Source organism: Rhinoraja longicauda, chromosome 4 (assembly GCF_053455715.1).
Source record: "Rhinoraja longicauda isolate Sanriku21f chromosome 4, sRhiLon1.1, whole genome shotgun sequence".
Taxonomy (NCBI): Eukaryota; Metazoa; Chordata; class Chondrichthyes; order Rajiformes; family Arhynchobatidae; genus Rhinoraja; species Rhinoraja longicauda.
This window is the reverse complement of record NC_135956.1, coordinates 34,068,605-34,089,626: the sequence shown is the minus strand read 5'-3', so window position 1 is coordinate 34,089,626 and position 21,022 is coordinate 34,068,605. Positions and strand designations below refer to the sequence as shown.

Here is a 21,022-nt window from a genome sequence, read left to right as displayed (position 1 = left end):
GGGCCAATGGCAAAAAAGGAATCGGAGGCAAGTTGATGGGCATGTGCGGGAGACAATAAGCTGCAGGGATGTAGGGACATTTATGTTTTAGAAACATTTAGATAGATACATAGATAGGATAGGTTTTAGAAGTATACGGGCCAAAGGCAGGTAGGGCTAGTGTAGATGGGGCATGTTGGTCAGTGTGGGCAAGGTGGGCCAAAGGGCCTATTTCCACATTGTATGACTCTATGACATAAGGAGAAGGGGAATAGGAAAATGTGAGTTGACATGGATCCAATGGGCTGAATGGCCTCCATCTGTGTCATTGTAAGTATGTGTAGAACAGGCACAGTGGTAATTGAGGTTGGTGAAACAGCTGCATTTTGTGCCTTTCATTCAACATGGGATTACTCATGTAATCCATTATAAAGGAATAGAAACAAAGTAAGGGGTGAAATGTATCATTGACTTTAACATTAGACACATGACATGGTATTGATGACTGATTTTACTCGCGTTCTGCACACTAATTTTTATTCATTTACAGAATGCGGGCATCCCTGACAAGGCCACCACTAATTGCCCTTGAGAAGTTAATGTGGCGTTGCTCTTTTAAAAAGGTTTAGTCAACGATTCAATACTTAGATCCCAGTGTTGATGAAGGATTTATTTCCAAATTGAGATGAGGCATTAAATTGAAGGGGAACTTTCAGAGGGAGCTTCTGATGTGCCTCTTCTCTCCTTATCAAAGGGGGCTCTAAACATTACAGGTTGTGGGCGTTTATGAATAATGCATTTCTCTATTAAGTACAATCTCCATTGATGCAATTGTAAAGGAAAGGACCTAATGTGATTAATTTAGATTATTGTAATTAGATTAGATTTAGATTACTGAGGTACAGTGAAAAGCTTTTGTTGCATGCTAACCAGTCAGTGGAAAAAGAATACATGATTAAAATCGAGCCATCCACATGATAACGGGAATAACGTTTAGTGCAAGATAAAGTCTAGTAAAATCTGATCAAAGATAGTCCGAGGGTTTCCAATGAGGTAGATTGTAGCTCAGGGCTGCTCTCTAATTGTTGGTAGGATGGGTCAGTTGCCTGACAACAGCTGGGGAGAAGCTGTCCCTGAACCTGGAACTGTGGGTTTTCACACTTCTATACCTTTTGCCTGATGGGAGAGGGGAGAGGGGAGAAGAGAGAGTGGCCGGGGTGCGACTTGTCCTTGATAATGCTGATGAACTTGCCGAGGCAGCATGAGGTGTAAATTGAGTCAATGGGAGGGAGGTTGGATTGTGTGGTGGACTGGGCTGCGTCCACAATTCTCTGCAATTGTTTGCGGTCTTGGATGGAGCTGTTCCCAAACTATGCTGTGATACATCCTGATAAAATTATTGGTTTATCTCAGGCAACTTACAAGAACACTTTATAAGGAAGATAAATGGAAAGTAAGTCAGCTTAAGACTAATTTCTTTGGTGTGGGAGGAAGTGTGACATCAGGATATATTTAGAGTCATCAGGTCATAGAGTCGTACAGTGTGGAAACAGGCCCTTCGGCCGAGCTTGCCCATGATGACCAAAGGGCCCCATCTACACTAGTCACACTCGATATCCCTCTAAACCTTTCCCATCAATGTACCTGTCCAAAAACACAAAATGCTGGAGTAACAGCAGGTCAGGTAGGATCTCTGGAGAAAGGAATAGGTGACGTTTCGGGTCAAGACCCTTCTTCAGACTGAGAGTCAGAGGAGAGGGAAACTATGAAAAGGTACAGAACAAATCAGAGCCGGCACCGATGCCTCAGGAAACATGGAGCCCACAATATACCTATCTCAATGTTTTGTAAATGTTGTTACAGTTTTTGCCTCAACTACCTCCTCCGGCCGCTCATTCCATTTACCCACCACCCTCTATATGATAAGCGTGTTCCTCAGATTCTTATTCAATCTTTCCCCTCTCCCTTTAAACTTATATCCTCTGGCTCCTGATTCCTTGTTTTCTTGTTTCTTGAAGCTGAGGGGGTCTTGTGAGGGGATGTGTAGGATGGTGGTTATTTTTATGGGGAAAGTCACAAATGTATTGAGTTGGCAAACCGAGTGCATTCCAGAAGGAGGGAGGGAGAGAGAGATAAAAATTAGAGTATTGGAATGCAGGAATTAATACATATTTTCATGGACCCAGTAGCATTAGTGCCCATCAATTCATTTATTTCAACACTCCAAATGTAGTTTTACAGAATCAAAGCTAAAGCTTTACAATTCATTGAGCAAAACACAAAGAGCTGGAGGACCTCAGCTGATCAGGCAGCGCCTATCCATTCCCTCCACGGATGCTGCCTGACCAGCTGTGTTTCTCTAGCACTTTGTATTTCGCTCAAGATTCCACCATTTGCGGTTCCTTGTGTTTCCTTTACAATTTTGGTGATCGCCTCAATGTAAAATAACAGAGTCTGAGAAAGGTAGAAACATGCAACAGCCTATGCTTCAGAGAGAGAAAATGCATGGTGACATTTCGGGCAATAGCTTCTGGAGAGTCCAATTGTTGAAAAATGGCCAAACGGAAGAACAGAAATGAACAAGAAAGGGACGAGGCGTCAGTGAGTTGGATTCGGGTTGACTGACGTTCATTCCTTTTCATGTATCGTTGGGGGTTGCGCCCATCAGCAGCCTGCGTGTGTGGAGCAGACCAGCAAACAGCGCAGCGCTTCATTTTCGACTGCACTGTCCTCCGTCCCCCTGGTGGAGGGGTAGACCTCACGGCCCTTGACAACAGCACATTGCACTGGCTACAGCGCCTGGGGGGCGTTACATAATTTCTGCTCCCTCAAACGCAAGAAGAAGATTCTTTTTCAAACTGGATTGCAAGTGGTCAGGCTATAGGGAAGAAGCTCAAACGGAAAAAGTACTTAGACATCCAAAGGCAGTGAGATGAGCAGGAGGTGAGGCCATTGAGAGAACCCATAGGTTTTGATGTTGTAATGATATTAGAAAAGACTGGCGGAGGAATTTGCCTGATGATTAGTTCAGTTTAGTTTATTGTCACTTGTACCGAGGTACAGTGAAAAGCTTTGTTGCGTGCTCTCTACTTCAGTGGAAAGACAATACATGATTACAATTGAGCCCCCCCTCCCCTCCCGCCACTCACCATCAACAACAACATAGTCATATCTGCGGAGTCATTTAAGTTCCTTGGAACCATCATCTCCAGGGACCTTAAATGGGGGACTACCATCGACTCCACAGTCAAAAAGGCCCAACAGAGGATGTACTTCCTGCGGCAATTGAAGAAACACAATCTGCCACAGGCAATGATGGTCCAATTCTATACTGCCATCGTAGAGTCTGTCCTCACCTTCTCCATCATGATCTGATTTGGCTCAGCCACCAAGCATGACATCCGGAGGCTGCAACAAATCATTCACACAGCTGAGAAGGTTGTTGGCTGCAACCTTCCCCCCATTGATGAACTGTACACTGCAAAGGCCAGGAAGCGAGCGGGCAAGATCATCTCTGACCCCTCTCACCTTAGCCACAAACTCTTCGAAGCACTTCCCTCTGGAAGGCGACTCCGGACTGTCAAAGCCGCCACAGCCAGACATAAAAACAGCTTTTTTTCCCCATGAGTGATAGTTCTACTCAATAACCAAATTCTGTAGTTTCATTTTTGCTCTGGTTTATTTTCACCCACATGTTTAGACCATAATGTTGTTTTGATGTGGTTATGCTTTATTCTTAATTGTTAACTGTATGTTTGTGTTGTCATTTGTGAGTGGAGCGCCAGGGCACATTCCTTGTATATGCATACTTGGCCAATAAACTTATTCATTCATTAATTTATTCATTCATTCATTCATTCTTTCATTTACAGTGTAAGTAATATTCCCTTATGATAAGGGAATATCATAGTTAAGGTGAGAAATGTTGCTGTGGAAATAGAGATTTAAGAGTATGGAGCCATTGTAATATGTGATTGTAGATCTGCTTCTGTGGCTACATGCAAATAGTCGCCTGGGTTGGACGCCATCTTGGATTCTGATCCACAATCCACGATTGGATTAGTGTTAAAGGTATTGTCTGTTACAATATTTAAAGACAATGACATGCATACATATAAAATATGTTATATATAAAAATACATATACATATAGAACTCCACACTGACTGCACCCGAGGTCAGGATCGAACTTGGGTGTCTGCATTATTAGGCAGCAGTGCGCCACTGTGCCACCCATCTGAATCCATAAATGCTTTGTAATTAATGCCAATCTTACATAAATTTCCTTCCATATTTGTATATTATGGCGAGTCTGGAGGCTTTTTCTTTGTTAAAGAAGTTTATTGCGGCAGCAATATTCGATTACAAAGTATAACAAACGGAATTACAAATAACCATTAAATCAAACTGTTCGCTTCGAAGTTCCCTTCCCACTGACTGGTTTTGGGCGCCAAAACCACCACCTGACCTTGCTGGCCAATCCGAGGGTTCGACTCTCAGGACCAATCCCTATGGTCGCTACAATATCCTTCTCTACACTTTGATGTATTCCATTAAAATGATTGCACAACCTTGAATCTAAAACTATTCACCAGGATTCTGCTCATTGCCCAGACATGGGCTGACCTACCATGGATTCCCAGCCACATAAAAAAATAAAGGGGTTACCCATACTATCTTGTGCAAAACATCAATAGGATTTGCCACTTTTTTGTCTCTTAACATATTTTAAGTCTCTGACATGGTAATTGCAGCTTCATCAGTTTTTTTAGTTTAGTTTATTGTCACGTGTACCGAGGTACAGTGAAAGGCTTTTTTATTGCGAGTTAACTGGCCAGCGAAAAGTCTATACATGATTACAATCGACCCATCATTCGGCCCATTAAGTTTACTCCACCATTCAATCATGGCTGACCTACCGTTGCCACTCAACCCCATTCTGCTGCCTTTTCTGCATAACCCTTGATACATTTACTAATCAACGTTAGTGGAAATTAACTGCTCAGCATTATGTGGAAAAGAAAAGGTAGCCAGACTGATTTTAAACCATTTTTGAAGGAAAACTCCAGAAGTTTGTTTATTGTAGTAGAGTTATTGAAGGGATAATGTATTAAAAATATTAGATGATCAAAAGAAGAAAATGGAGAATACAGGTCCTCCCTAGACACAAGGAACGGCAGATGCTGGTTTATAAAAAATAACATAAAGTGCTGGAGTAAATGAACAGGTCAGGCAGCATCTCTGGAGAGCATGGATAGGTGACATTTTGGGCCGGGGCCCTTCTTCCCTAGTTTACAGCAGGCTTCTTTTCCTGTTAAATATACATAATCTAAACCATAGCAGCTGGCAAATCTATTCCGTTGGCCTCTCAAACGCGCGTTTGTATGTGTACATTGCACATATGTCCGGCATTTGTCAGTTGGGGAGGACCTGTATTCTTAAAATAGTGAAAACCAATTGGGCTTAAGTGAAGGTTTTATCGAATCACATCAAAATTTCAGAAACTGACCAATTCGGCCCATCTGCTCATTGTTGGTGATTGTGCTCCAAATGTGTCTCCTTCCATCCCATCTCAATTCACCCTTTCAGTACCAGGATAATCAGCAATAAATGTAAAATTCAATACCTGGAAAACTTAACCAGCCAAACTTTTTGAAATAACCTCCAAGCATGTTAAATATTTTGATTCCTCTTTATGAATAATGAGTGCAGTCGAGATTTCATTTAAAGCCATCCAATGTTTTATTCAAGCTTAAGAAAATAGCAATAGAGCTTGATGAAATAAAGCAACAGAGCTCTTAAATATCAGACCTGCAAAAATCTCAAGAGCAAATCTTATTTGAGTCCCATGACCTGTCCATTAACTGATGTCATGATGAGAAGTCTAGATAGAGTGGATGTGGAGAGGATGTTTCTAGTAGTGGAAGAGTCCAGGACCAGAGGGCACAATCTCAGAATAAAAGAATGTATCTTTAGAATGGAGAAGACGAGGAATTTCTTTAGCTAGAGGGTGATGAATCTGTGGAATTCATTGCCGCAGATGGCGGTGGAAGCCAAGTCATTGGGTATTTTTAAAGCAGAGATTGATAGGTTCTTGATTAGTAAGGGCGTCAAAGGTTACGGGAAGAAGGCAGGAGAAGGTGGTTGAGTGGAAAAACAGATCAGCCGCGATGGCAGAACAGACTCGATGGGCCGAATGGCCCAATTCTGCTCCTGTGCCCTATGATTGTCCAATGCTGATTTGCAGCGCATCAGTTGGTCCAAAGTAACAGGATTGAAAACATTGGGGACTATTCAAATTGTGGCTTGATCTCAGACGATGCTGTGAAGAAATAGAAGGCCAGGCTGTAGTCAACATTAACTCTGTTTCTCCTCCCACAGAGGCAGCCTGACCTACTGAGCATTTAAAGCATTTTCTAGTCAATTTTAAATTTCTAACCAGCTGCATTTGCAGTTTGGCGTCAGTTTTGTGATCTTCATTCATTGAATGGACAGGTCCATGTATTGGCACCTCTGTGTTTGACCAGGTGTGTGTGGATGTCTCAACTTGCTGGCAATTAAATGAATATCAACTTGTTGGCAATTAAATGAATAAAGGCAGATGACTCCAATCAGAAACCAGCAATTACCAACAATTGCCTCCAGTTTTAAACCCCCTCCCCCCCATCTCTATTTTTCAGTCTGAAGAAGGGTTCCAACCTGAAACTTCACCTATTCCTTTTCTCCAGAGATGCCGATTGACCCACTGGGTTACTCCAGCTTTTGTATGGATTGAATGGGCTTATATTCACTGGAATTTAGAAAGGTGAGAGGGGGATTTTATAGAAACATATAAAATTCCAGGCTAGATGCAGGAAAAATGTTCCTGATGTTGGGGGAGTCCTGAACCAGGGGTTACATTTTAAGAATAAGGGGTAGATCATTTAGGACTGAGATGAGGAAAAGCTTTTTCACCCAGTGAGTTGTGAATCTGTGGAATTCTCTGCCACAGAAGGCAGTGGGAGGCCAATTCACTGGATGTTTTCAAGAGAGAGTTAGATATAGCTCTTAGGACTAATGGAATCAAGGGATATGGGGAAAAAGCAGGAACTGGGTACTGATTCTGGATGATCAGCCATGATCATATTGAATGGCTTGAAGGGCCGGATGGCCTTCTCCTGCACCTATTTTCTAAGTTTCTATGTTTCTATCTTTATTGCCAACTAGCCAGGCATGAACCTGTTGGGTCCAAATCTTTCCTGCGGGTGCGGCAGGAGCCGTTGGGTGCAAACATCTCCTGTGGGCCAGGCAACCCTCCCCCAACTGACAATCTGTGGAACCGTTGCCGGCCCGGGAGTGTCCCCCGTGGGCGGGGGAGGGGAAAGGGGAGAGAGAGCCACTCACCTCGGCCCCGGGCGGCCATCATGTCGGCCACAGCGAGCCGTGGACCTGTTGGGCGGCGACAGCCATCTTGTTTGACCCTCTGCCACCACGCTGCACCATGGAAGGAAGGTCAGGCACGGGGCATGCTGGGACGGGCGCCAGTCCTCCCAACGTGGGGGGTGGAAGTCAGTCAGTCAGTCAAATTTATTTGTCACATACACATACACGATGTGCAGTGAAATGAAAGTGGCAATGCCTGCGGATTGTGCACAAAAAAGAATTACAGTTACAGCATATAAATAAAGTTAATAAGTTACTATAGTATAGACAAAAATTTAGTCTCTGGAGTTATAAAAGTTGACAGTCCTGATGGCCTGTGGGAAGAAACTCCGTCTCATTCTCTCCGTTTTCACAGCGTGACAGCGGAGGCGTTTGCCTGACCGTAGCATCTGGAACAGTCCGTTACTGGGGTGGAAAGTGCATTTATTAAAGTTTATTAATTTAATTATTTTTAAAATGTAACAAAACTTGATCAATCCAGACCGCAGGGGAAGGGTGAGTAAGGTGGGCCTAAAATTGTTGCGCTATCGTGTACCATTTTGGGTGTATTTCGGGAACAAATATGTCCACAAGCCTACAAATATACAAGATGAGAGTTTTAGTAATGTACTAGACCAAGTGGACCCGTTGGGTCCAAATCTTTTCTGTGGGGCTCTTCTGGGCGGGCGAGGGGAATCGCAAAGACGAACTATCACAAGTCGAACTATCGTAACCCACCTCTCCCCACTTGGGCGACACGTAAGTATTAGTAAACAGGATGCAACTGGGCAGGCGCGGAGCTTTTGGCGATGAACAGGACCCAGCTGCGCAGGCGCGGATATGTAAAACTGCACATCCATCATTGACCGTCACTCGGGCGAGTCCCATTGTGACGTCATACGCGGGTGACGGCCAAAGGGAGATGGGAAAAGTGATTTTTTAAACTTTAAAAAGTGATTTCGAAAATTTAAAAAGTGAATAAATAAAAAAATATATAATATTTTTTGAATCCCAGGATAATGGTGAGTAAGGTGGGCCTAAAATTGTTGCACTATCATGCACCGTGTCCAGGACACAAATATATTAACATGCAAACAAACAGAGTTTTAGTAATATAATATATAGATAGATAGCGTCTGGGCCATTAATTCTGTGCACTTTTGGGTGAGGAAAATTGACACATGTTTACTTCATGTGTCTAACTCCGCAGGCCAGTCCACATCTCTGGATAGGTGATGTTTCAGGTTGGGGCTTTTTGTCAGACTGATTTAAAGAAAGGTCCCAACCCGAAACATCATCTAAACATTCTCCTGGGATGCTTCCTCACCTTCTGAGTTACTGCAACACTTTTGTGTCCTTTTGAGTGAATCAGCATCTGCAGTTCCCTTTTTCTACAAGTGATAACTTGGACGTACTTATTGTGAGAAATGAACCAGACTGTTATCCGCCAACAGTCCATGCATTATCCTTGGTGCATTACTTCACAGTTGAGTAATTTATCTTAGTTTATAGTCCCGTGTACTGAGGTACATTGAAATACTTTTGTTTCTGCTAAGCAGTCAGCAGAAAGACAATACATGATTACAATTGAGCCACCCACAGTGTACAGATCTACTTTTATCCTTATGTTTCACGACTCCTTTATAATAATACCTTGAACATCATGCCTTTATTTATTCCCTCAGCAACTTGGCTGTTTATCATCATTTTGAACTGGCATTCACAATGAAATTTATTGTGCAAAATGATTTCTATATGGACTCTGAAAAAGTACTTTATGATTCGAACTTGGTGAATCTAAGTGTGAGTACTGCATTACTAGTGATTGATTTATGTTCTGTTGTACAGACAGATTAACCGTGATTTACTTTAACTTGGATTTACTACCTCTTGACTGGAATTAAAACCGTTGCTCCTTCGAGCCAAGGGGGGATTTTACCTCTCCGATTACCTTTCTTCTTTTTATCTATATTAACTAAAAGCTCTGCAATTCTCCCTAAAATGCTAAAAAAAAAAAAGCCTTTCCATGGAGGCATCAAGAACACGATTCTCTAATAAAACATTGGCTTCACGAAGTAATTGACATGTTGAGATCCCACCCTGACTAAAATCAGCAGAAATAGCCTCAAATATCCTACAGGTATGTTACAACCAGCACTCACCTCAAAGGCTCTTGGAGCTGTCCCATAGGTGATACGTGGGACGAAGACGTGTTAGTTCTTCTATGGTACCTGTCATGGAGCAATGCATTGCAAGGCAAAGACTGTGACAGGTAGCAGATTAGGAACAAAGACACAGCTGTGGCCTGAGTGCAAAGGGAACAGCAGACCTGATTAGCAGTGTCTCCACCACTTTCTGGGCCTGGGTTCAAGGCTCTTTGTGGCTGCTTTGATGTTCCAATGTGACTGGAGTCTGGGAACACTCCGTCCAGGTCCTAATGATCACGAGGCTCAAGCCTTGAACTGTTTTCTAATTGGCAGAAAATGGACAAACTCACCACAACAGAGCAAAGTAGAGGCTGAGACGCCAATTCTTTTGTGGAGGGGAATCTGCGGTGAGTTGAGGGCAGGGGGAAGGTACAGATCAGGCCTGCCCTGTCATGGCCATTGCATGAAGCTGTTGGTGGTCAGAAATGATATCCAGTTCAATAGCTGGAGTGCCTCTCAATTTGGAGCACCGGGAAAGGGTTGCTGTAGCTGTCGGCTTTGCTACCGATCTAACACTGCTTTCCCTGCCGCTTTCAACCAGGAAAACTATTTGTTTTCTTTTCCTATTCTTATATTGTAAATGCTATGACTGATTGTTTAAAGCAGACAAGTATGAGGGGAGGTTGGTCACCCTGTCATTAATTCTCATTGCCCCAAGGCAATTGGACAGTGGCTGGTGTTAAAATTAAGCCTGGGCTCTGGCAGCAAGAATAAATGAGCTTTCTCCCTCCTCTGTGCTGCTGTGGGCTTGTGATTGTTTATTCATTGTTGCACACCACAACTCTGATTTGATCGAGCCATGCCTGTTTCTAAATATAACGGTGCAAACAGGCACATCTTCAAAATACAATAAATTAGATCAATCAAATTTCTTGACCTGTTTGCCCCACACATCCCTGATACTTTTTTCAAACTATCTGCTTTATCTCTCCCTTCCTGTTACCAGCAGAAATGTTGGGGGAGAAATCTGACTTCAGCTGCTAACATTAAATGCATTTGAGAGTACATTAGGTTGGCACAGTGGTGTAGCTGGTAGAGCTGCTGCCTCACAGAGCTAGATTCTGACCTCTGTTGCTGTCTGTGCGAGGTTTGCATGTTCTCCCTGTGATTGCATGGGTTCCTTCCAGATGCTCCGGTTTCCTCCCACATTCCAAAGACCTGCGGGTTTGTTGGTTAATTGGCCCTCTGTAAATTGCCCCTAGTGTGTAGACAGTGGATGGGAAAGTGTGATAACATAGAACCAGTGTGAATGGAAGGATGGTCGGCATGGACTCAGTGGGCCAAAGGGCCTGCTTCCATGCAGTGTCACTAAACTAAACTAGACTGGAAACTAAACTAAACAAAACATCAGTTGCCTGTGTCAGGATAGTGATTTTAATGGGACCTTTGGATAAAGGAAATCACAACCTAAAGTTGATATTTCAGCACTTGCATAGTGTTGTCACCCTAAAAATGAATCTCAGACTCCATTGTCTATATTTCTTACATTAGTGTCTCTGGCAAGTTATTCTGTAAATCTATTTATACCATGGGGATGGAAATATTACAGTTAATCTCCCTTTCCGTTGCTAATTTATCACCTCTGAACGTTGCACTGACAGTGAACAGTGTGCCTGTATCAAGACTTGGTCTTCCCTTTCATTATTGTGCAAGGATCAATCAGGTCCACATCTGTTTTCATATTTCCAAAGGGACTAAGCAATTTGTTTTATCCTTACCTTGCTCAATCCCGGACACCCAACATAATCAAGCAAAAGAGCATTAGCCAAGTTATTCAGTTTCATTGTATACACTGGAATTTTAGAAGGAGGCTTGTATACATTGGAATTTAGAAGGATGAGAGGAGATCTTATCGAAACGTATAAGATTATTAAGGGGTTGGACACGTTAGAGGCAGGAAACATGTTCCCAATGTTGGAGGAGTCCAGAACAAGGGGCTACAGTTTAAGAATAAGGGGTAGGCCATTTAGAACTGAGATGAGGAAAAACTTTTTCAGTCAGAGAGTTGTGAATCTGTGAAATTCTCTACCTCAGAAGGAAGTGGAGGCCAATTCTCTGAATGCATTCAAGAGAGAGCTAGATAGAGCTCTTAAGGATAGTGGAGTCAGGGTGTATGGGGAGAAGGCAGGAACGGGGTACTGATTGAGAATGATCAGCCATGATCACATTGAATGGTGGTGCTGGCTCGAAGGGCTGAATAGCCTCCTCCTGCACCTATTGTCTATTACTGTACTTTGTTTTCTGCATTTTCCAGTTTAGAAAGGATTTGTATCCAAAGTCTAACATGGTGGTGACTAATTTGGGGTTGTTTTGTGATATTTAACCAGGTATTTGAATATATATCTCTAGGTTTAACTAAACTAAACTAAACAAAACTAAACATAGAAACAGATCCTTCAGCTCAATTCAGCATAGAAAAAGGGAATTAATTGATCAACCTTGTACTGCTGGTGCAAAGGCTTTTATTGGCAATTCAAAGTGTTTAATCTTTTGTGGTTGTGCAAGATATTTCCATTTATTATTGAACACTAGACCACTTGAATTATTGAACTTCCAAGACTGCAAGAATTGCAAAGAGTTGTAAATGTAGCCCAGACCATCATGCAAACCGCCCCCACCCACTTCCATTGACTCCACCTGCACTTCATGCTACCTCGGCAAGCCACCAGCATAATCAAGGACCAGTCTCACCCCAGTCAATCCCTCATCTCCTCGCTCCCATCAGGCAAGAGGTGCAGAAGTTTGAAAATGCATACCTCCAGATTAGGGAACACTTTCTTCCCCGCTGTTATCAGACAACTAAACAATCCTCTCATCAGCTAGAGTGCCGTCCTAACCTCCCACCTCCCTCGTTGGAGACCTTTGAACTATCTTTAATTGGATTTTAGTGGACTTTACCTTGCACTAAATAATGTACTAGAGTCATAGATGGAGAGTCGTAGAGTCATACAGTCATATAGGACCTTCAGCACAACTTGCCCACACTGACCAACATGTCCCATCTATGCCAGTCCCACCTGCCTGCGTTTGACCCATATCTCTCTAAACTCTTAGTATAAGAAAATAACTGCAGATGCTGGTACAAATCGATTTATTCACAAAATGCTGGAGTAACTCAGCAGGTCAGGCAGCATCTCGGGAGAGAAGGAATGGGTGATGTTTCGGGTCGAGACCCTTTTTCAGTCTGACTTTTCTTCAGTCTGAAGAAGGGTCTCGACCCGAAACGTCACCCATTCCTTCTCTCCCGAGATGCTGCATGACCTGCTGAGTTACTCCAGCATTTTGTGAATAAATCTCTCTAAACTCTTTATCCTTTATCTTTGCACTGTGGACGGCTTGATTGTAATCATGTGCAGTCTTTTCTTTGACTGGATAGCATGCAAACAAAAGCTTTTCACTGTACCTTGGTACATGTACACGTAAACTAAACTAAACTAGATGCTGTAATTTACTTTAAAGTTAAACAGTGCCTGTGTCTGCCAGATGATTCATCAGTTCCACCCAAATAATTTATGTTGATGACAATATTTGTACGCCAATTAAAATGGATACTAAATTTTTTTTATAATAAAAACCTGTAAGGATCTAATTTGCAAATTATATTTTTTCTCAGAAGCATAATTATTTAAACAATTGCTGTCACAGGAGAGTTTTATACTGTAATGAATTTCTTATGTAATTCAGACGACTTTTCTTATGTAACTGTCCTTTATTGATGCAAACAGCCTTGGCAACTTCTCTAATTTAAAAATGCTTTCCTCCTCTGTTGTATTCGCACACTTTTTTTTCTTTCAAGTGGTTAATTTTGAAGAGAAGATTTGAAAATAAATTCTGCTTAGCCCAAGTATTGAACAAGGCTTAAGAAGCTGTCTGCAAAAATATTGCTTGCACCAGTGTTTGTAAGCAATATGAAAGCCTACAAATCCCCTGCTTACCCACAGTAATCCAGAGCAGCTCGACTTGCCTTACAAGTACTGTTATATGCACCCTTCCCACAAAGGGAAGATTCCGCTTGCAAGGCCAAGATTTGTTCTTCATTGCACAAAAGCCCGTATATAATGTTTAGCCCCACAATGTCGAGTCTGTTGAGAAAGCAACTGTACTCAGCTGACTACAAACGCTGCTTTTTGTGTTTAATGTCAAGCAGCGCTATTTGGTTCAGAGTCTCAAAGTAATTATCTGCCAGCCAGCCAGCAAATGAACGCAATCTAAAGGACTCCATTGATTGACTTGGGGCTGTGTTCCTTTAAATGAATATACAGAAGGCATTTTTTATTTCCCTACAGGTATATTTTGCCAAGCAGGTCAATGAAAACGTGAAATACAAGTTTGTACAGAAGCCTAGTACATGCTTGAGTAGGACTGAGCATCGATCAAGACCATTTTGTTGATTTATTCCCTCACAAGTATACTTTCTCATGCATGACCCACTGGAAATGATCACTGCCTGTCACTGTCACAGATGATTTTGCTGCCCTACAGCTAACTATTTCAAAATAAGAAAAAGTTAACGTACTTGAATTCATTTATTCATATTCTTTCCTCTGGGTTAAAAAAAAAAGTGAATGTCTGTGTTGTCTGGTATGTCTTTTTAGTCTGCTTTTTCAGTCGTTGAAGATCAGTATTTCAAAGCTTGTCGCTGTACATTACATAAAAACTTTTAACGTCTACGCCCTCCATGTCTCTGCTGTTAATAATCAAATAATATATCTTCTCAAGTAGAAAGATATAAAATTCTGTAATACATTATCAGTATCAAAAATTGATGTTCCCAGCTCAGGATCAAACATAAGTGAGAATATATTGTTTAATCAGAGTAGTTGGCTTTTGACAGAAGTATAATTGAATATTAAATGGTACTTTCTAGGGTTCAAGCTCACACAGGGCAGGGAGGTGGATGAGGACGATGTTATCCCTGCACCTAACCAACAAAGCTGTTGTTGGGTTTAACCTAGCTATTTGGCATCATTAACTACAGATCGTCCTGGTGACAGCAAGCATCTGCTTCAATGCTCCTTCCGTGTGAAATACCAATTTTATTTCAAGCGCATGGAGACTGTTACTGACGTAGATGTTGTATTTAGTTTAGTTTAGAGATATAGCGTGGAAACATGCCCTTTGGCCCACTGATTCCGTGCCAACCATTGATCCCCCGACACTAGCATCGTCCTACATACTAGGGACAATTTACAGTTTTAACCAAAGCCAATTAACCTACAAACCTGCACATCTGTGGAATGTGGTAGGTAGCCCTGGGAAAACCCACGTGGTCACGGGGAGATCGTGTAAATTCCATACAGACAGCACCCGTAGTCAGGATCGAACCCGGGTCTCTTGCTCTGTAAGGCAGCAACTCCACCGCTCTGCCACCATGCCACCCCTTATCAGAAGGATGGAAGGAAAGGGGTTGGATTATATTTGGTCAAGAGTTATGGACATTTTCTTTGCATTACTGGGTATACTTTGCATTTCACTCCATGGGCTGCTTAAATACTGGTCAGGTTAGTTCCTGGAAAAGAACAACATTTTACATCATCAATTATGAACTGGAATGGGTGGAAGGTGATGAGGGAAAGACACTGGAGCAAATTGTTTTAATCACCATAAAATCTACAAAATTTCGATTTGAATTTGTTTGCACTGACAACTTTTATTAACATACTGCAGGCTTTTCTTTTTAGTAAGTTTTACTTCTTTTACATGACTGACCCTTTCATCTGAAAAAGTACTTGTCTCTAGGTAACTTCAATGACATCACATTAGCTTCCATCAGCCTTCTATTTTCCCCTAAAGGCACTCACTTCATTCTGGAATGCAGTTCTAAGTCCATCAGATGCCTTTGCCCTAATTCACCCATCACAACATCAGAAGGGTCATTATTTATACGTGGAGGCTTGTGAGTGAGTGTCAAGAGAATATTTAGTCTCAGCCTCTTGATAGCAGTGACAAATCTGTTACCCAAAACCCACATCTTCACTTGCAACAAGATCTTGGTATCATCGAAGAGCCTTGTTTAAATATCCGCATCGTTAGGCCAAGATTGATCATGTTAAACAGCCCATACTGCTGCCCTGCTGGAGACTACAAGTTTACCACAAAGCAGGTCTTCAGCCTGCAACTCTTTTTGGTTCAGGAATATCCAGGTGAGGGCTTTTTAGGTTTTTTAAAATTTAGTTTATTGTCATGTGCAGTGAAAAGCTTCTTGTTGCCTGCTATCCAGTCAGGGGAAAACTATACATGATTACAATCAAGCTACCCACAGTGTGTAGATACAAGATGAAGGGAATGACATATAGTGCAAGTAAAGTCCAATTAAAGATAGTCTAAAGGGTCTCCAATGAGGCGGGTGGAAGCTGAGGGCCGCTCTCCAGTTGTTAATAGAATGGTTCAATTGCCTGATGACAGCTGGGCAGAAGCTGTCCCTGAATCTGGAGGTGCGCCTTTTCACACCTCAGGAGGGTGAACCAAAAAGAGCCAAACCAATAGCATTCTTAACCTTGATTGACCTTTAATGTCTCCCAAATATTGAGGGAGATGAGGAGCAATGGATTGGTGCGGGAAGTGTAGCTGAGGTGGGGGACCTGCCATCTGCTTATCAAACGTCATAGAACATGGAACACAGAAACAGGTCCTTTGGCCCACAATGTCTGTGCCGAAAATTATACCAAGATAAACTAATCTCATCTGCTTGCACATGATCTATAACCCTCCATTCCTGGCATATCCAGAAGACTATCCAAAAGCCTCTTAAATGCCACTATTATATTTCCCTCCACTACCACCCCTAGCAGTGGTAGTTCCAGGCACCCACCACCATCTATGTAAATAAATTGCCGAGCACAAGATTGCCCTTTAAAGTTTTCTCTCTGACCTTAAAGCTACGCCCTATAGTTTAGTTTGGTTTAGAGATACAGCGCGGAAACAGGCTCTTCGCCCACCGAGTCATCGCCGACCAGCGATCCCCACATATTAACACTATCCTACTCTAGGGACAATTTACATTTATAGCAAGTCAATTAACCTACAAATCTGTACATCTTTGGAGTGTGGGAGGAAACCGAAAACCTCGGCAAAAACCCACACAGGTCACGGGGAGAACATACAAACTCCGTACAGACAGCACCTGTAGTCAGGATCGAACCCGGGTCTCCAGCGCTGCAAACGCTGTAAGGCAGCAACTCTACCGCTACGCCACTGTGCCACCATGTCTGTGACATTTCCACTTGGGAAAAAAGGTTCTGGCTGTCTACTCTGTCAGTACCTCTCAAAGTTTTATAAACTTCCACCAAGTCTTCCCTCAACCTCTGACGTTCCAAAGAAAACAACTGAACTCTGTCCACCTTCTTATAGCTAATGCCCTCGAATCCAGGCAGCATCTGGTAAACCTAATCTGCAGTTTCTCCACATCTTTTTAGCAAAATGTAGGTTAGAAAAATGAAGCAAAAGGAGGCAAGACAAGAGCATTCTTACATTAATTGTAATCAAGAATGCAAAATGCCGCCTGACAGATCAAGCAGTTGTCATTGTCCCACTCATGCTTCCACTCTTCCATTCTTTACAGCCTTCTTCCCAAAAGAGTAAAATGGATGTAAAGTGAATTGTGTTGATTTATTGAGGAACATTGATCGATGAATATTTAAAGGGTGATGAATAAGGATTTGAATCTTATTGGAGAATATAGTGGATTAGTTGAAACTTAAAAACCATATGAATAAGTTAACCTGTTGTGCTCTGCTGAGCTTGATCATAAAGATGATCCATATTAAAGGCTTACAATTTCTGAGCATGGATTAAATCTTTTCCAATAATTCTGGACTAAAGATAGATGTTCTCTTTCCTTTCAAAAGATCCCATGCATGGGCCAAAGAACGTGGAGGTTATGGAGATTAAGGCGAGACAAATCACAATCCGCTGGGAGCCTTTCGGATACAATGTGACTCGCTGTCACAGCTTCAACCTCACCGTCCACTACCAGTACGTGGTGGGAGACCAAGAACACGTGGGCGAAGAGGTCTGCCAGGACACCGATCATTCTCCGCCACAGTACACTCTGCGGGGCCTTTCACCCTACACCAACGTCAGTGTGAAACTGGTCCTGATGAACTCGGAAGGGAGGAAAGAAAGTGAGGAGCGTGTGATTCAGACAGATGAAGATGGTAAGCAATAATTGTAACGTGGCATTGTGGAGTAAGAAGGTACTGCAGATGCTGATCCATACCGAAGAAAGACACAAAGTGCTGGAGTAAAAGACAATAGACAATAGGTGCAGGAGTAGGCCAGTCAGCCTTTTGAGCCAGCATCACCATTCACTGTGATCATGGCTGATCATCCACAACCAGTACCCCGTTCCTGCCTTCTCCCCATATCCCTTGACGCCGCTATCTTTAAGAGCTCTATCTAACTCTCTCTTGAAAGCATCCAGAGAATCGGCCTCCACTGCCTTCTGAGGCAGAGAATTCCACAGATTCACAACTCTGGGTGGTCAGGCAGCATCTCCGGTGAAAAGAAATGGGTGACGTTTCGGATCGGAATCCTTCTTCAGACCCTTCTCTCAGTCTGAAGAAGGGTTCCGACCTGAAAGGTCCCATCCTTTTTCTCCAGAGATGCTGCCTGACCCACTGTTACTCCAGCACTTTGTGTCTATCCATGGTATTATGGAGGCTTGAACATTAATTGGGATTGGCAGCAAAGTAATCAACCAGGTCATTCAAAATACTAAAACCCAGTACGTAGAATTTCATTAAAACCCAATACAACCTGTGATTTACTATCTTGTCCTGCCTCGATCTGATACTATCCAAGCCTCTGGGTAATGGCATAGACAAATGCCTATAAAACTCCTCTGATTATTGGTATTGGTTTGTTTATTGTCACTTGAACCAAGGTGCAATGAAAAACAATGTTTGCTGGAGTAGCTCAGTGGGTCAGGCAGCATCCCTGAAGAACATGGATTGGCAATGTTTTAGGTCAGGACCCTTCTTCAGACTGATTGCAGGGGTGGGAGGAAATGAAAGCTAGAAGAGTGGAGGGGTAGAACAAAGCATAGAAGAGTGGAGATGATCAGAGGACCTCACTTCTGAGATGCGCACAGTGTTATTCTGCGCAATATGTGTTGCATATAATCTTTGCTAGACAAAACCTGTTTAATTACAGGAAAATGTGGAGAGGATGTTTCCACTAGTGGGAGAGTCTAGGATCGGAGGTCATAGCCTCAGGATAAAAGGGTGTACCTTTAGAAAGATCAGGAGGAATTTCTTTAGTCAGAGGGTGGTGAATCTGGAATTCATTGCCTCCGAAGGCTGTGGAGGCCGTCAGTGGATATTTTTAAGGTGGAGATTGATAGAATTCTTGATTAATTAGGGAATCAGGGGTTATGGGGAGAAGACAGGAGAATGGGATTGAGAGGGAAAGATAGATCATCCATGATTGAATGTCAGAGTAGACTTGATGGGCCGAGTGGCCTAATTCTTCTCCTGCAACCTATGTACTTATGAAAATTATTCAGCAGTAAAAGGGCTCAGAATTGGGAAGAACAGCAAAAGAAGCATTAGCGAGGAACTACTGTACAGCTGTAGCTAGTGCCCACAGTGGCAATCTTTTGTGAATATTAGAGAGAGTAAATGTTTAAGCTGGTGAATGGAGTGTTGGTGTAGCGGGTGGCAGGGGGTGGATTGTCACATTCACTGCCTGGTAGAGGGGACGGAATGTCCTGGGCAGAGCGCTGAAGGAGGAATGTCTGTAATCACAGGGTTATCCACTCTGCCAGATGAAAACACACCACATTCTGCAACATTGATTGGATTTGATTCATTCTGCATAAACTAGCTCGGGGGCATGTGATAAGCATCTCTGAGACTCAAATAACTTCAAGACTCGAAATAAGGATCTGCAGATTCACAGCACACAAATATGTTTGTGTAAAACACAAACTGCAAGAGGAATTCAGTGGGTCAGACAGTCTGAAGAAGGGTTCTGACCCAAAATGTCGCCTGTCCTTTTCTCCAGAGATGTTGCCTGACCTGTTGATTTACTCTAGCATTTTGTGTCTATCTTCAGCGTCATTAACTATCTATTTGTCAACTATATCAATGATTTGGACGAGAACGCACAAGACATGATTAGCAAGTTTGCGGATGACACGAAAGTGGGTGGTATTGTAGATAGTGAAGATGGTTGTCAAAAATTGCAGCAGGATCTTGATCGGTTGGGCAAGTGGCCTGAGGAATGGTTGATGGAATTTAATACAGAGAAGTATGAGGTGTTGCATTTTTGGAAGTCTAACAAGGGCAGGACCTACACAATGAATGGTAGGGGTCTGGGGAGTGTTGTAGAGCAGTGGGATCTAGGATTGCAGGTGCATAGTTTCTTGGAAGTGGCATCACAGGTAGATAGGGTGGTCAAAAAAGCTTTCAGCAAATTGGCCTTGATCAGTCAGAGTATTGAGTGTAGAAGTTGGGAGGTCATGTTACAGTTGTATAAGACATTGGTGAGGCCACAGCATGATGCAGTACCTCAAGAGTGTTTATTGTCATATGTCCCGAAACAGAACAATGAACTCCTTACTTGCAGCAGCACAACAGATAAGTAAACATAGTGCGCTATAAACACAATAATAAACAACAAAAAAAGATATTCAGTATATATATTTTTTTAAAACAACGCCCCCAAAAACAATGCCACCTAAGTCTATGTAGTTTATTTGGAGGTTGTAGTCTTAAATAACTTGATGGTTGTGGGAAAAAGCTGCTCCTGAACCTGGATGTTACGGTTTTCAAGCTCCTACACCTTCTTCCCGATGGCAGGAGTGAAATGAGAGCATGGCCAGGGTGGTGTAGGTATCTGCTGTTTTGAGGCAGCGACTTCTGCAAATTGCTGCAATGGAATAGAAAAATAAAGGAAAAAACAAAGTGCCTGACTAGCACACTAGGTCTGCACAGTTGTGAAGCTTAAACTAAGCATTGGCAACGTGACGTGCCTTTCGTTGCCATCGCTAAGTAGCTGCAAATGTGACAACCGCTGGCTGTAATCGCCTGCCAATGTTTTTTCTCGTTGACTTCAATGCAGGGAAAATTAAGCAGGACTGCTGCTGGTTTTCATGACTGACATGGGAGCAAAGGTTTGGAAGGTAAAACTGAGATGTAATTTTGGAGCGTGTCCTTTGGCTGGTGCACATCTTTAAATTATTTTTTAACTTCAATGGGAGACGGTTGCCAGCCGGATTCTCCCAGGCTGTGATATTAAAGCACAGACATGTTAGGGCACCAGTGTACTCCGCAAGAGACCGTTTACCCTTCTGCTTCTAATAACCATCTGCTTGGTATTAGCCCCTCTGACCGCTGGCAGCAGGGGGCACTCTGCCTGTGCCAATGCCATGGGTCCAACTTTAAAGCACCTGCTCTGCTCTGTTTGCGAATTGTCAATTCCAACAATCAGGGC

General features: G+C 42.7%; 1 protein-coding gene across 6 annotated transcripts in view; it reads left to right on the top strand.

Moving 5' to 3' along the window:
• The window catches only part of LOC144592686 (receptor-type tyrosine-protein phosphatase mu), a 606,124-nt gene that overhangs the window by 301,049 nt on the left and 284,053 nt on the right, over nt 1-21,022 (top strand). For all 6 annotated transcript variants that reach the window (XM_078397499.1, XM_078397500.1, XM_078397496.1 and 3 more), the window contains exon 8: nt 17,434-17,742. In XM_078397499.1, the coding sequence (XP_078253625.1) occupies nt 17,434-17,742 (309 nt within the window). The remainder of the gene's footprint in view (nt 1-17,433; nt 17,743-21,022) is intronic.